Source organism: Motacilla alba, chromosome 13, assembly GCF_015832195.1.
Source record: "Motacilla alba alba isolate MOTALB_02 chromosome 13, Motacilla_alba_V1.0_pri, whole genome shotgun sequence".
NCBI lineage: Eukaryota > Metazoa > Chordata > Aves > Passeriformes > Motacillidae > Motacilla > Motacilla alba.
In genome coordinates this window covers 2028778-2041497 of record NC_052028.1, presented here as the reverse complement: position 1 = coordinate 2041497, position 12720 = coordinate 2028778, and the positions used below count along the sequence as shown (strand labels likewise).

General features: G+C 53.5%; 1 protein-coding gene across 1 annotated transcript in view; it reads left to right on the top strand.

Moving 5' to 3' along the window:
- The window catches only part of LOC119706656 (protocadherin gamma-A6-like), a 206834-nt gene that overhangs the window by 180854 nt on the left and 13260 nt on the right, over nucleotides 1–12720 (top strand). The window contains exon 3 of the mRNA XM_038150573.1: nucleotides 5243–5301. Coding sequence (XP_038006501.1) covers nucleotides 5243–5301 — 59 coding nt within the window. The remainder of the gene's footprint in view (nucleotides 1–5242; nucleotides 5302–12720) is intronic.

Here is a 12720-nt window from a genome sequence, read left to right as displayed (position 1 = left end):
ACATCTTTGGGCACTTGCACTATGAGCCTAAGAAAGGGGACACTGTGATGGGCGTGCCGGTGACAGCAACGGCACCCCCCGCCCCTCGTTACCGCTCCTGCTTTTCGCCGGTCTCGGATATCAGCGAGTTCATGTTTGTGAAACCCTCCGCGGATCCCACCCTGTGCAGAGAGGTGAGCTCGGGGGTGTGGTCTCCAGCCTGAACACAACCCCGGTGTTCGCGGGGCTCGGTACCGAACCGACCGGCTTTGGGGAGGGGGTGTCCGCCGGTGCCCGGTGCCAGCAGCCGGGCGGGGCGGAGCGGGTTCCCCGCTGCCGGGAGTCCCCGGCGCCCTCCCGGCGCTGTGGGGGCGGAGTGGCGGCAGCGGGGGAAGGGGAGGGCCACGCCGTGCGTATTTTGGGGAAGGCGGTGAGATGGAGAAGGGGAGGAGGAGGGAGAGAAAAAGGAGGAGGCGGAGGAGGAGGGGGCTGTGGAGAGACGTAAAACTGTCACTCGGTCCATCCCCTCCGCTCGCCGACTTTGTGTGTCTTTGCGTACCGAGAAGCGGTTCAGCCGGCCGGGCTGCGCTCGCCCCCTCCCCCGCCTCCTCCATCCCTCCCTGTCCGGCTCCGGCGGCTCCGGCGGCGGCTTCCTCCCTGCACAACCCGCTCGGACCCCCCCGGGGCGCAGGGGTTCCGGCTGCCGGGGCCGGCTGCGGGGGCGGGGAGGAGGGGGAGGCTGCGCGGAGCCGCCGCTGCTCCTCTCCGCGCTGCTCCGTTCGCGCACCCGGCACGGGATGCTCGCGGGACAGAGTTTGCCATGGCAGCTCCCGCTGCTGCTCGCAGCCCTCTCCTGCCTGCCGGCTCCCAGCTGCGCCCAGCTCCACTACTCCGTGCCCGAGGATCGCGAGCCGGGATTCTCTGTGGGCGACCTGGCCAAGGACTTGGGGGTGGAGGTGCGGAGCCTGGCCGCCCGCAACCTGCGCCTGGTGAGCGAGGGTGGGCAGCGGCACTTCCAGGTGGACCTGGCGGCAGGTGTGCTGCTCCTGGACAGCAGGCTGGACCGGGAGGCACTGTGTGGGCAGAGCCCCACGTGCTCTCTACACCTCCAACTCGTCATGGAGAATCCCCTCCAGCTCCACCGTGTTGAGGTGGACGTCCTCGACGTGAACGACAACGCGCCCCAGTTCCCCAAGCCAGAGGTGGTGTTGGAGATCACCGAGGTAGCCAACCCTGGGACTCGGCTCCCCTTGGAGGTAGCAGAAGACCCAGATATGGGCTCCAACTCCATCTCCACCTATGAGCTCAGCCCCAGCAAGCATTTTGCCCTGAGCATCAACGTGAGAGGAGATGGTGTTAAAATGCCCGAGATCGTACTTGAAAAAGCACTGGATAGAGAGAAAGTGCCTGTTCATCATCTAACACTGACAGCCCTGGATGGAGGGAATCCCGTGAAATCTGGCACTGCCAGGGTTACCATCCACGTCTTGGATGCAAATGACAACCCTCCTGTCTGTGACCCACCCATATCCAAGGTGCTTCTGGAGGAGAATGTGCCAGTGGGCACTCTGGTCACCAAGCTGAATGTCACCGACCTGGATGAAGGTCCCAACGGGGACGTGGAATATTCTTTCAAAACCAGCAATAACGCACCTGGTAAATTCACCAAACTGTTCTCCTTAGATGCCCGTACAGGAGAGATCAGAACCAAAGCCCCGCTGGATTATGAGGAATCCAGTGCTTACGAGATTGCGGTTCGAGCCAGGGACAAGGGATCCCCAGCCATGGAAGGCCACTGTCACCTGCGAGTGGAATTAATTGATATCAACGATAACAGCCCAGAGATCGTGCTGACCTCTGTCTCCAGCCCAGTGCAGGAGGATGCAGCCCCAGGCACGGTGATTGCCCTCATTGGTGTGAAGGACAGCGATTCGGGTGACAACGGGCAGGTCCGTCTGCAGATAGCAAAAGAGCTTCCATTTAAACTAGTGTCATCTTTTAAAGAGCATTTCTCGCTGGTCACCAGTGGTCCCCTTGATCGGGAGAAGGCCAGTGGATACAACATCACAGTGAGGGCTGTGGATTCAGGGTCCCCCCAGAGGGCCACACAAAAAACCTTTTATCTCCGCATTGCTGACGTGAATGATAACGCACCGAATTTCTCCAGCCCTTTTGATACAGCTCACGTTCAGGAAAACTCCCTCCCTGGAACTTCTGTCTTTTCAGTGTCAGCATCGGATCCTGATGAGGGTAGCAATGCCAAGCTGTCTTACTCCATCCTGGACAATGGGATGCAGGATGCACCTATCTCAACCTACTTCCGAATCGATCAGGACAACGGCACCATCTACACCGTGCGAGCTCTGGATTACGAGCAGGACAAGGTGTTCCAGGTGCCGGTGGAGGTGAAGGATGCTGGGTCTCCTGCTCTGAGTAGCACTGCTGTGGTCCATGTGTTTGTCCTGGACGAGAATGACAATGCTCCCAACATTGTCTACCCGTCTGTCCCCAAGGGCTCTGCCTTCCACCAAGCCATCCCGGCCTTGGCAGAGCCTGGCTATCTGGTAACTAAAATTGTAGCAGTTGATGCTGACAGTGGCCATAATGCCTGGCTGTCCTACCAGCTGCAGGAGTCTGCTGAGGCTTTGCCTTTCCAAGTGGAACGCCGCTCTGGAGAGATAAGGCTTGCACAGGCTCTCAGGGAATCAGAAGACTCCCACAGGCTGGTGGTCGAAGTGAGGGACAACGGCACGCCGTCCCTCTCGGCCTCCGTGGTAATAGTCATTTCTCCGGAGGAAAGCAGCGTGCAGGACTTCTCCAAGTCCTTGGACCTCCCCCAGCCTTCTTCCGAGGATACCAACCTAACTCTTTACCTCATCATCTCCTTGGTGTCCATCTCCCTCGTGTCCTGCGTGATGTTCGGGCTGGTGGCTGCCCGGTGTCTCAAAGCTGGCAGCGCCAGCTGGACCTTCGCGGGTTGCTGCCGAGGGACTGGCCGCAAGCCCGCCTCCCATTTCCGAGGGCAGATGAAGCCAGATGGCTTCATCAAGTACCTGGACGTGGGAGGAGCGGGCTTGACCTCCCAGGCACAGAATTACACCTCTTGTTTCTCGCCCATGTCTGAGCAGAGCGATTTCCTCTTTGTAAAGCCCTTCAGCCATTCTAGCACTGCGGAGACCGTGGCTGCCTATGAGCAGGTGACCAGCACCTTAGCGAGTCCCTGCGATGGGGTAAGAGATGGCTGCTTCTTACTGTCCTCTCTGCCGAGTGCAACAGTTTGGCATACCCAGGCCACTTGGCTGTTCTCTGTCCGTCCTTCCTCCTGAGACGGTGGCCTCAGGGAACATGTGTCACTGTCGTCTCCTGGGAGGTGGCAGGTGAAAGTTTTGGCTCGGCTTCGTGGAGGTGGGGGAAGGGGCTGAGCAGCATTTCAGAATCAAAGACTCTGTGTTTGTAGCAGCGGAGTTTCCCCTTGGCCCCACTCGTACTTGTTTCTATTTAAAGTGATTCTTAGCGTGGTCAGGAACAGGTTTTCTGGGGGTTTAACTTCTTGGTTCTGTTCAACCCATTTTTTCCTACATGGCACATGAGCTGTGGTGCGGAGGAGGTTATCTGAAAGGAAAGTCTGCCTGTGTTCCTTTTGCTCAGTTTTAGAGGTGCCTTGTAGAAATTTCTCATTTCTCAAACCCCAAGTGTTATTAATTACTGACTGTGCCTCGGCAAAGGATCATTTTCCAGCTTGGTCATGTTGAGCGAGGAGCTGAATTCAGTATTCAGCACTAAAATACTGAAATGTCAGGAGAGACGTTATTCACAAAGATCCTGGTGACCTTATGTGCCCTTGGGCTTGCAGAGGCTGAGGAGCGGCATGCTTTGAAAACTTGAGCTGTTTGTACTCAGATGCCTAAATATAGATGCAGGTGACTGTGTTTAGCTGGAGCTTTTATAACTTTGGGATATAAAAAGTAAAGTAATTTTGTGTCACAAATGCCTGCCCTAAATTTGAAAATGGTAATTACAACAGGAATTCAAAATATGGAAGGGCTATTCAAAATATTGGGAAGGGTTTATCTTGTGCAGTATTGTGTGTCAGCGTGTGCAAAAATGCGGATCTGAAATCTGGAGGGCAAGTCTTTCAGCAGCTTCATTTGCATGCAGCGTGGGGACCAGTGGGGCATCTATTTTAGGGGAGTAATTTATTCTAATATCTTCTTTCATGAGTATCATCAAAGCTGCAGAGAAATTAGTGAGAGCACATCTCCTAAATAAAAATCTAGGTCAGCTCTACTCGTCTTCACTTTTCCTTAGTAATTGCATGTACAAGCAGAATAATCCTATAAAACTGATGTTCCACTATGTATGGACTACGAACTGCTCCTTCCTAAAATAGCTGAGGGAAGCATTGTCCTTTCCAGGTAGTATGTCATCACTCTGGAGTTCATTAAGATGATCATGATTTTCGGAAGTGTGTGTGTTTTCCCGACAGAAACAGTTGTGCTATTTAGTGCTTTCCACAAAGGCATGATTCAAACAGGAATATACAAGCTTGCTCCATGTCCTTCCTTATTTACAAAATGTTCATTGTCTGGTTGTAAAATAACACGGGCAGAGAGTGATATGGGGGGTTTATTAATGAGGTTACAAAGTGTGCTGCTGTGTCTGAAGGTTATTGTGTCTCCTAAACAAATAATGCTTTTTCCTCTTGCTGTCGGAAGTTTGTTCTTTTTTCTGTGGACAGAAAAATATTGTAGTGCTCCAAGGCCACAACAGCTAGGAAAAGTCATTCAAATACCATGCATAAAAACAAGATCTCAGGCAGGCCTTTTTAAGGACAGAAGAAGGAGAGATTAGAAGGTCTGTTACCATTTTACCTTTGAGTATTAAGAGCATCTTTCTCAGTATCAATTAACTCTGCCACCCCCTCACACCCCCTTCCTCCTCCAAGCTCATTACTGTGGTACCACTGCTCCTGCTGAATTCATGCCCTTATCAGTTTATTTCATGCTTCATTTCTTTCACAGCCTGGTTTCCTGAGCTGCTTTGGAAGATTATTCTCTGAACAGTTTTTGTCATGCTTTTTGGTATTCATGCTGCTTCAGAAATACTCAAGAAAGGGGGAGGGGGAGCTTTCTCTTTGTTCTAATTGATTTGCTTCACTTGGACAGAACATGCTGATATTCCAGACTGAAATAATCCAGGATCAGTTCGCTTTCATTTTCAAAGGCAAGAATGGAGGTATTAAAACTCTTCTTTTTCTTTGCAGCAAGCTCAGCCTAACACAGATTGGCGCTTCTCTCAGACCCAGAGACCTGGAACAAGTGGGTGAGTGACTCTTTCTTCATTTATCTGTGGGAGGAAGGTTTCTTTTCTTGGTGTGCCACTTTCAGTGCTGGGAAGTCCATGAGTGGCAGCTCTGAGAGGGGGTGTCCGTGTCGTTGATGGAGTCAGAAACAGGGCTGCTCCAGTGTCAGCTGAGTTTGGAGCTGGTGTGACAGCTGCTGTTGGCAGTGGTGTGTCTGGGGTTGGTGTCTGCACCTCAGGAGCTGGAAGGAACTCCAGGTGAAGTCGGGAGACGGCTGAAGGACTGGACAATGGGTTTCACAGAGAAAGGCCTCTTTGCTAAAGCAGATTCTGAGCATGTAAATTCCTTCCTGAGTCAAAAATCTCAATGCCTCTCCCTTCATGGAGGCCACTGGAAGTCACTCCCTTTACCAGTCATGGAAGCGTGAGCTCTGTGCTGCTGAGGCGTGCTCGCAGAGCCGCAGGATGGGTCAGGAGGAGGGAGCCACAGAGCTTCACCTGGTCCCCCCTCCCTGCTCAGCAGGGTCATCCCAGGGCTCACAGCACAGGATTGTGTCCAGACAGTTCTGGAATATCCCCAGTGAGGGAGATTCCACCACCTCTCTGTGGGGTGTGTGAGGTCAGAAGAGAGGCCCCAGCAGCAGAGCAGAGACCTCCCCAGTGAGTGCCCTGCTCCCAGCAAGGTCTGCTTGTCTTGGTCCACAGTGAGAGACCACTGACAACAAAACGTTGTTCTCTGCCTCTCCCGTCTTTTCTCCTGGTTCATGGACAGGGATCCCCTGCAGAGGATGAACTTCCTTGAGAGAGGGAGCTTTAACTGAATTCCACCTTTCTCTGTGAATACCCCAACCAGAGGTTACTGTGTGTGAGCAGACTGGCTCCAGGATAATTTATATGTGAAAAGATTGTATCTTTTGTGGCACACCTGAGGGTTACACTCTGAATAATCAGGAGTAAATCTGGGTGATGTGCTTGCTCATCTGGCTGGCTCTGGCACTGTATCTCTGTGCTTTGTCACTCCTGGTGGCCACTGGGGCAGCTCCCGTGGAGTTTAAAACAGTGTCATGGGAGTAGTGGGTGCTGGATTTTGGTGTCAGAGCTTGCAGTTAAACATCTGCAGCAGCTGCTTGTGCCTGACTCTTTCCCTGGGTCTGGCTCAACAATTTATCTTATCAGAAAATTAAGAGATTGCTATAGCCAACTTGTTGAAGTGATTAAACTTTGCTATTCCAGCTGATAAAGCTGGAATGGAGTGAGGGTTTGATGTAATTAGATTAAGTGTTCATAGTAGAAGCTGGCCTTGGACTTTAAAGCAAAGCTATAGCTGGAATGGTTTCCTCAGAGGTCTGTTGAGCTCCCCATCACTGACAACATTTTAATCAAGGAAAATCTTTCTAAGCATTTCCGCTCTAGTTCAAATGACAATTAAAAAAGCCCTGCTAATGCAGAAGCGCAGCACAGCTGCTGTAATTGTTTTGCTGTGAGAAGCCAGTAAATGAGCCCCATCAGAGCAGGCTCTGCTGCTCCCTCTTCTAGCATCGTGCTGGGGCTCTTCAGGCACAGAGCTGATGCAGCCCAGACCCCCTCAGCTCAGTGACAGGGACTTTCCTCAGGTCGTGGGACAGTGACACTCAGCCCAGCTCCCAGCCCCTGCCTGGATCTCTTCACAAGCTCCGTCCCCTTCCCAGTGCCCAAAGACAGCAGCAGCTGTGGCCTGGGGAGAGAGAGGGCAAGGGGAAAGGCAGCCTCGGAGTGTGTGGGGAGCTGAACGAGTGGCACATGTCAGTTCTGGTGCATGAGCCACGATGTCACTGCTGAGGATGTGTGACCTGGGTGCCCAGGACAGCCCCTGGCACAGCTGCTCTTCAATCACAGAATGGTTTGGCTTGGAAGGGACCTTCAAGCTCATCTTTTTCCACCCCCTGCCATGGGTAAGGACACCTTCCTCTGGACCAGGTTGCTCTGAGCCCCATGTTGTGACGGGGGGGTCCCACAGCATGGGCTGAGCCCTGGCTTTGGAAAGAGATTTCGCTGAGGAGCAGGCTGCTGCTGAAAGAACTGGAAAAGCTCTGTGGATTTTAATTCCTGCTGGTTTTCCCCACTTGCCTGTGTCCACATTTGCAACAAAACTGCTCTTGCAGATTTTTTTCCCCCCTGTTTCTTTCATCCTGTTTTAAGTTAAATGAAGGGGGATGTTTTTAATCCAAACCTGTGTGACACTATTAAAGGATGGAAGTAGAAAGTGCTCTCATATGTTCAGTGCCCAGCCCTGACATCTCCCTGGTGATCAAACAGGCAGATCCTGGAAAGCAGCCCACTCCCCATTGTGCTGTTCCCGTGCTCTTCCCAGAGTTTTGATGCCTGGTGTGTGAATTCCCCAGGCACTGCTTGGTAGTACAGGCATTAAAGAGGGGGCAAGTGCAGCTGCCTGAGCCTGGCTTGCTGTTCTCTCTGCTGTTAAACCCTGTACAAATGTGTCTCCTGCTGACAGGTGAAGCTCTGGAGCACCACGAGCTCTCTGAAGCGCAGGGGAGCCCAGCCTGCCTTTCAGCTCGAAATCAAAACCAGGGATGTGCTCTTAACTCTATTTGACCCAAATTAAACAACAATAAAGACACAGCAGCTTAGGCCAGGGGTTTGGATGGTTCGTGGGGGGAGCCTGGCACTGACCCTAAGCCAGAAACAAGCTCAAACCCGTGTTGGGATTTCTGCCTCGCTGTCTCCATGGGAGCTGGGGAAGGAACAATCCTGTCTCTTCTGCACATAGCCCTGCCCATCCCACATGTCTCTGGCACCTGGAACCAGGCAGAACAGGGGAAGCTCAATGAGGCAGGGACCAGCTCTTGATCTACATTGCTGCTGCTCCAGGACAACAAAGGGAATCTGCTCTTTGTTCTGAAACACGGGAGAGCTCTGGTGCACATGCTCAGGAGAGAGGAGCTCAGACAATATGCTCTGAAAATGTGGTAGCGAGGCAGACCTGAGCAAAACAGAATTAATCTTGTTTGGGAGAAATAGGAGGATAGGATGATTAATTTAATGATGTTTGTGGTTTGGTTTTCTTAAAAAAACCACACCCATGCTGTCGCTGGGCAAATGGAAATGAATCCAGACTGATTCCGAGCAGCAGATGCCATTCCTGGATAAATCAGATCAGTGGCTCTAGCAGAGATTACAGTGAGGAATTGGCCAAAGTGCAGTAAATGAATGGTCCAGCAGCATCTCAGGATATCCCTGTGGGATCATCACTGTGAGGGTTCCCTGTGGGAGGAGGCTGGTGGTGTATGGGAGGAGAGTGCAGGGACTGGGGCTGGTACAAAGGACCCATCTTGTTGTTTTGGTTTGTTTGCTTTGTTGTGCCCTGCGTGTTCGTGGTGCTGCCTGACCCTGGCTGCTCTTTGTTTTGGGGTCTGTGTGATGATTTGTTCAGGAAAACACCGGGCTGGAGGCAGGATTTCCTTCCTGCAGGATGGGGAGGGCTCTGTGTTGCTCACAGGTGGACATGAGAGGGTGGACAGGTCTGGGAGGCATCCTGTGGCAGGGCTGAGGACAATTCTGGGCTGTGTGGGCAGGCTGGGAGGAGATGGCAGCAGGAGACACCCCAGAGACAGCGGCAGGGGACTCAGCGAGGTGGGAAGCAGTGTGAGAATCCATGGCAACTCCAGGGGAGGGAGGAGCAGAGCGTGTAGAGGAGATGCAGAGTTGCCATTTCACAGCCCCCTTCCATTTGCTTTCTCCAATCCTAAATCCCCCTTTGTTAATGCTTCCCAAAGCTGTTGCTAGCCAGGCTTCCCCTCCCCGGCTGAGCACAGCCAATGGTGGTGTTCACTTGGCTTCACTTGTTTATCAAACAGCATCACAGCTGCCCTGGCTGGCCCCAGCCATCACCCCCACCCACAGACGGGGGGCTTGGTGCTCACAGTGGAGATGCTGCAGCAGGAGAGAGCCAGGAAGGAAAAGAGGAATTTTTTTTTGCCCCCCATTCTTTGTTGTGTTTTCATGCAAGAACTTCAAGAGTTGGGCTTGCAGGACTATCAACAGGCTGCCTGTGTGTGCTGGGGAGAGGAGTAAAGAGTAGTCCTTTAAGCTCTCAGGGGTGTTCTTGTGGCTCAAAGCATGCAGGTATTGCCAAGGGGGAGCCCGTGCTGTGCTTTTGGGGTGCATGACAGTGTACCAGGACACTGACCCCACGTGTGTGTCTGGGGGGGACATCCCAGAGCAGCTGGGGCCAGAGAGGGAACCACAGACATTCCTGGGCTTACCTAGCACGGGGGTGGACACCCAGCAGGACAACTGGCCACAGCTGCAGGCTTTGCCCACATCCTTCCTAAAAATAAATGAAGGCAGAGCCAGGAGCCCCAGGGGTGTCTGGGGCCGTTGTAAACACCGAGGAATTTACGCTGGCAGTTTGTGTCGGGTTGTAGTGGATCCATCAGCAGGTGCTACACAGCACAGGGCACCAGCAGGGCTGTGCAGATAAACTCTGATGGATTTGCCTTCTCCTCATTCTTGGAAAATGTGGAAATGAGCACATGCCAGGCAGGGCTGCTGGACAGGCTGCAGCTTCTCACTGAGAGCAGGAGGAGCAGCAGAGGGAAGTGCCACTGTGGCAAGTTTAGGAAATAATGACAATGCTCACATTGCCATCTCAAACACACCCCAGGGTTAAGCCAGCACTGGTGTTTGCTTTGCCAGGTGTGGTTCCACATGTTTTGCAGGTGAATTATAAAGTTGTAACAGTCTGTGGGCTAAAATTCCTGCTTTTTCTGACTGGGTTGTATTTGTTTGTCTGTTCAGTGTTGAGTAGTGGCTCCTCCACAACTCCTGCAGCATGTGGAGTGTGGAGCTGCTCTCAGCTGCCTCCCCAAGGCCTGGGGAAGGTGTGAGTGGAGCCCTGCAGCCTGAAAAATCACAGCAGCCTCTGGAATTCTATTTGAGGGCATTGCTTTGAAGGAACAGCCATAATCTAGAGTGACAGTGTTCTCCTAAAAGTGAGAGCTGCTGTGCTTAATGTGGGCTGTGATCTGAGTGCAGGAGGAGTTGTGCCAGTGAAGGAGCTCTGCTCTGAAGGGGATTTCCCCCTGCCAAATCCTTGGGGCTGAACAGCTCAAATCACCAACTTGTGCCACGTCCTGGGGAGCCTGGGAGAGAAGGTGTCTTTTTGGGGAGTATTTGGGGTGGTTGTGTCCAGTGATGAAGCCCACGCCTGTCCCCAGCCTGTTTGTGTGGCTTTTGCTCAGCAAACACCTTGGAGGGAACCACGGGAAGGGCCAGACTGTTTTATCTGCCAGGTTTGACCTGGTGGGTTGTGGAACAGAAAAGATTGAAGACAACTGAGAGCCTCATGGCTTGGAGATGCTGGAGAGTGTCCAGGGCAGGGAACGGAGCTGGGAAGGGGCTGCAGCCCCAGGAGAGGCTGAGGGAGCTGGGAAGGGGCTCAGCTGGAGAAAAGGAGGCTCAGGGGGCACCTTGTGGCTCTGCACAGCTCCTGACAGGAGGGGACAGCCGGGGGGTCAGGCTCTGCTCCCAGGGAACAGGAGGAAGAAAAGGCCTCAGTTTGCACCAGGGCAGGCTCAGGGTGGATATTGGGAAAATTTCTTCTCTGAAAGGGTGGTCAGGAGTAGGAACAGATACCAGGGGAGTGGTGGAGTCTCTGTCCCTGAGGGGATTTGAAAGTTGTGCAGATGTGGCACCTGGGGCTTGGGTTAGTGCTGGAATTGTCAGTGCTGGGTTCATGGTTGGAGCTGATGATCTCAGGGGACTTTTCCATCCTAGCAATGCTGTGATTTCGTTACTGGGGTTTCCTATCAACCCTATGGACAAAACACTGCTTTTAGAGGACTGTGGGGCTGCCCAGAGCCTGGCTTTGCTCGCAGCAGGGGCTGCAGCCTTGGGGTGCAATTTTGGAATGGATTTGGGTTGCTGGGCAGGCAGGAGCTGTTTTGATGCTGGGACTAGGACTTGTCCCTGGATAACTCCTCTCCCCCCCCTCTTCCTGCAGAGCTGATCTGATTTTGGGATTGGAAGCTGAAGGTTTTTGTAGAGATGATTTTTTCCTGTCCCACCCCACCTCCCCTTCCACAGCCAGGAGACCACAGAGCTGTCCTCTCTGCCACCTGTGAGCACTCCTGCTTGCAGGGGCCACCCTTTTGGCTACTAACAGCCCAAATCTCAGCAGATTCAGTATTTGGGCTTCTTTCTACATAATACAGCCCTTTTACACAGAGTATTTTCTTCCCTTATGGACCATTCTGGGCCAATAATCCCTTTATCTGCATTTGTCATGGCCCTTGAAGTCTGAACCCTCCAGATCCTGCCAAGTGGGACAAAAGCTGTCTTTTGTAGAGAAAAGGAACTGTCCAGGTGATGGGATGTGTTTCTCACTGTGGAGAGCCGCCAGAATATCAGGGGTTTCATCACCAGTTTTATGTATAGAAAAGCTATTTTAGGTAATTTAACAGGTGCTACGTGTATTGATTTAATTTTTCTCCCTCCATCTGCTTCCTGCGCAGCTGAGCACGTGCCATGGCCGGCTGCAGAGATGGGTCTGAAAAACAGGCACAACAACCTTTCCAAAGAATTTCCCAAAATATCCTTCCTGGCATGTCTGGGACATGGATGGTGGCAGGATGGCCTGGGGGAAATAATTACTGGTCTGGGCTCTGCGTCCTTCAGGAGGGTTAGAAGAGTTCAGGGAGAGGAGACGCAGCCCTGGCCCCATTTTAGGAACATTGTGGGCTTTTGTTCTGCCTTCATCCAGCAGAGCAGCATCCCAGCAGCCCCACGGGCTGGAAGTGAAGGCTCCCCAGCTTTGGGAGGCTGGAAATGCTCCCCCACTCCCAGTTCCTCGCTAACACTTGCAGTCGCGTCTTTGCAAAGCCATGATCCTGAAGCTGGGCTTCATCGGGAGTGAGCCGAGGGGCCGTGGGGGAAGGGCCGGCAGCGTCCCCTGCCAGGGACAGCGAATGGTGGCACTTCTGGAGCTGATCCCGGCTTTTGGGGGCTGGGGAGGGTGGGGGGCTGCGGGATGCTGGCGTGGGAAGTAGGACAGAGGGATGCTCGCCCTGCGCTGTGTCCCCAGGCACAGGCAGTGTCCCCAGGCTCGGGGCAGTGTCCCCAGGTACGGGGAGTGTTCCCAGGCACAGGCAGTGTCCCCAGGCTCGGGGCAGTGTTCCCAGGGACAGGCAGTGTCCCCAGGTACGGGGAGTGTTCCCAGGCTCGGGGCAGTGTCCCCAGGCTCGGGGCTGTGTCCCCAGGCTCGGGGCTGTGTCCCCACACGCCTGCAGCCCAGCGGAGGCTCAGCCCCGGCAGGGACAGCTCTGCTCCCTCTCACTTTTGTCACTTTGCCAGCCGGGGAATGTTCAGGCTGAGATTTTCCTGCCGCTGCTGCCTCCGGCTGGAGCCGCGTGTGGGAGGCAGCGGGGGGATGGGGAGGAAGCT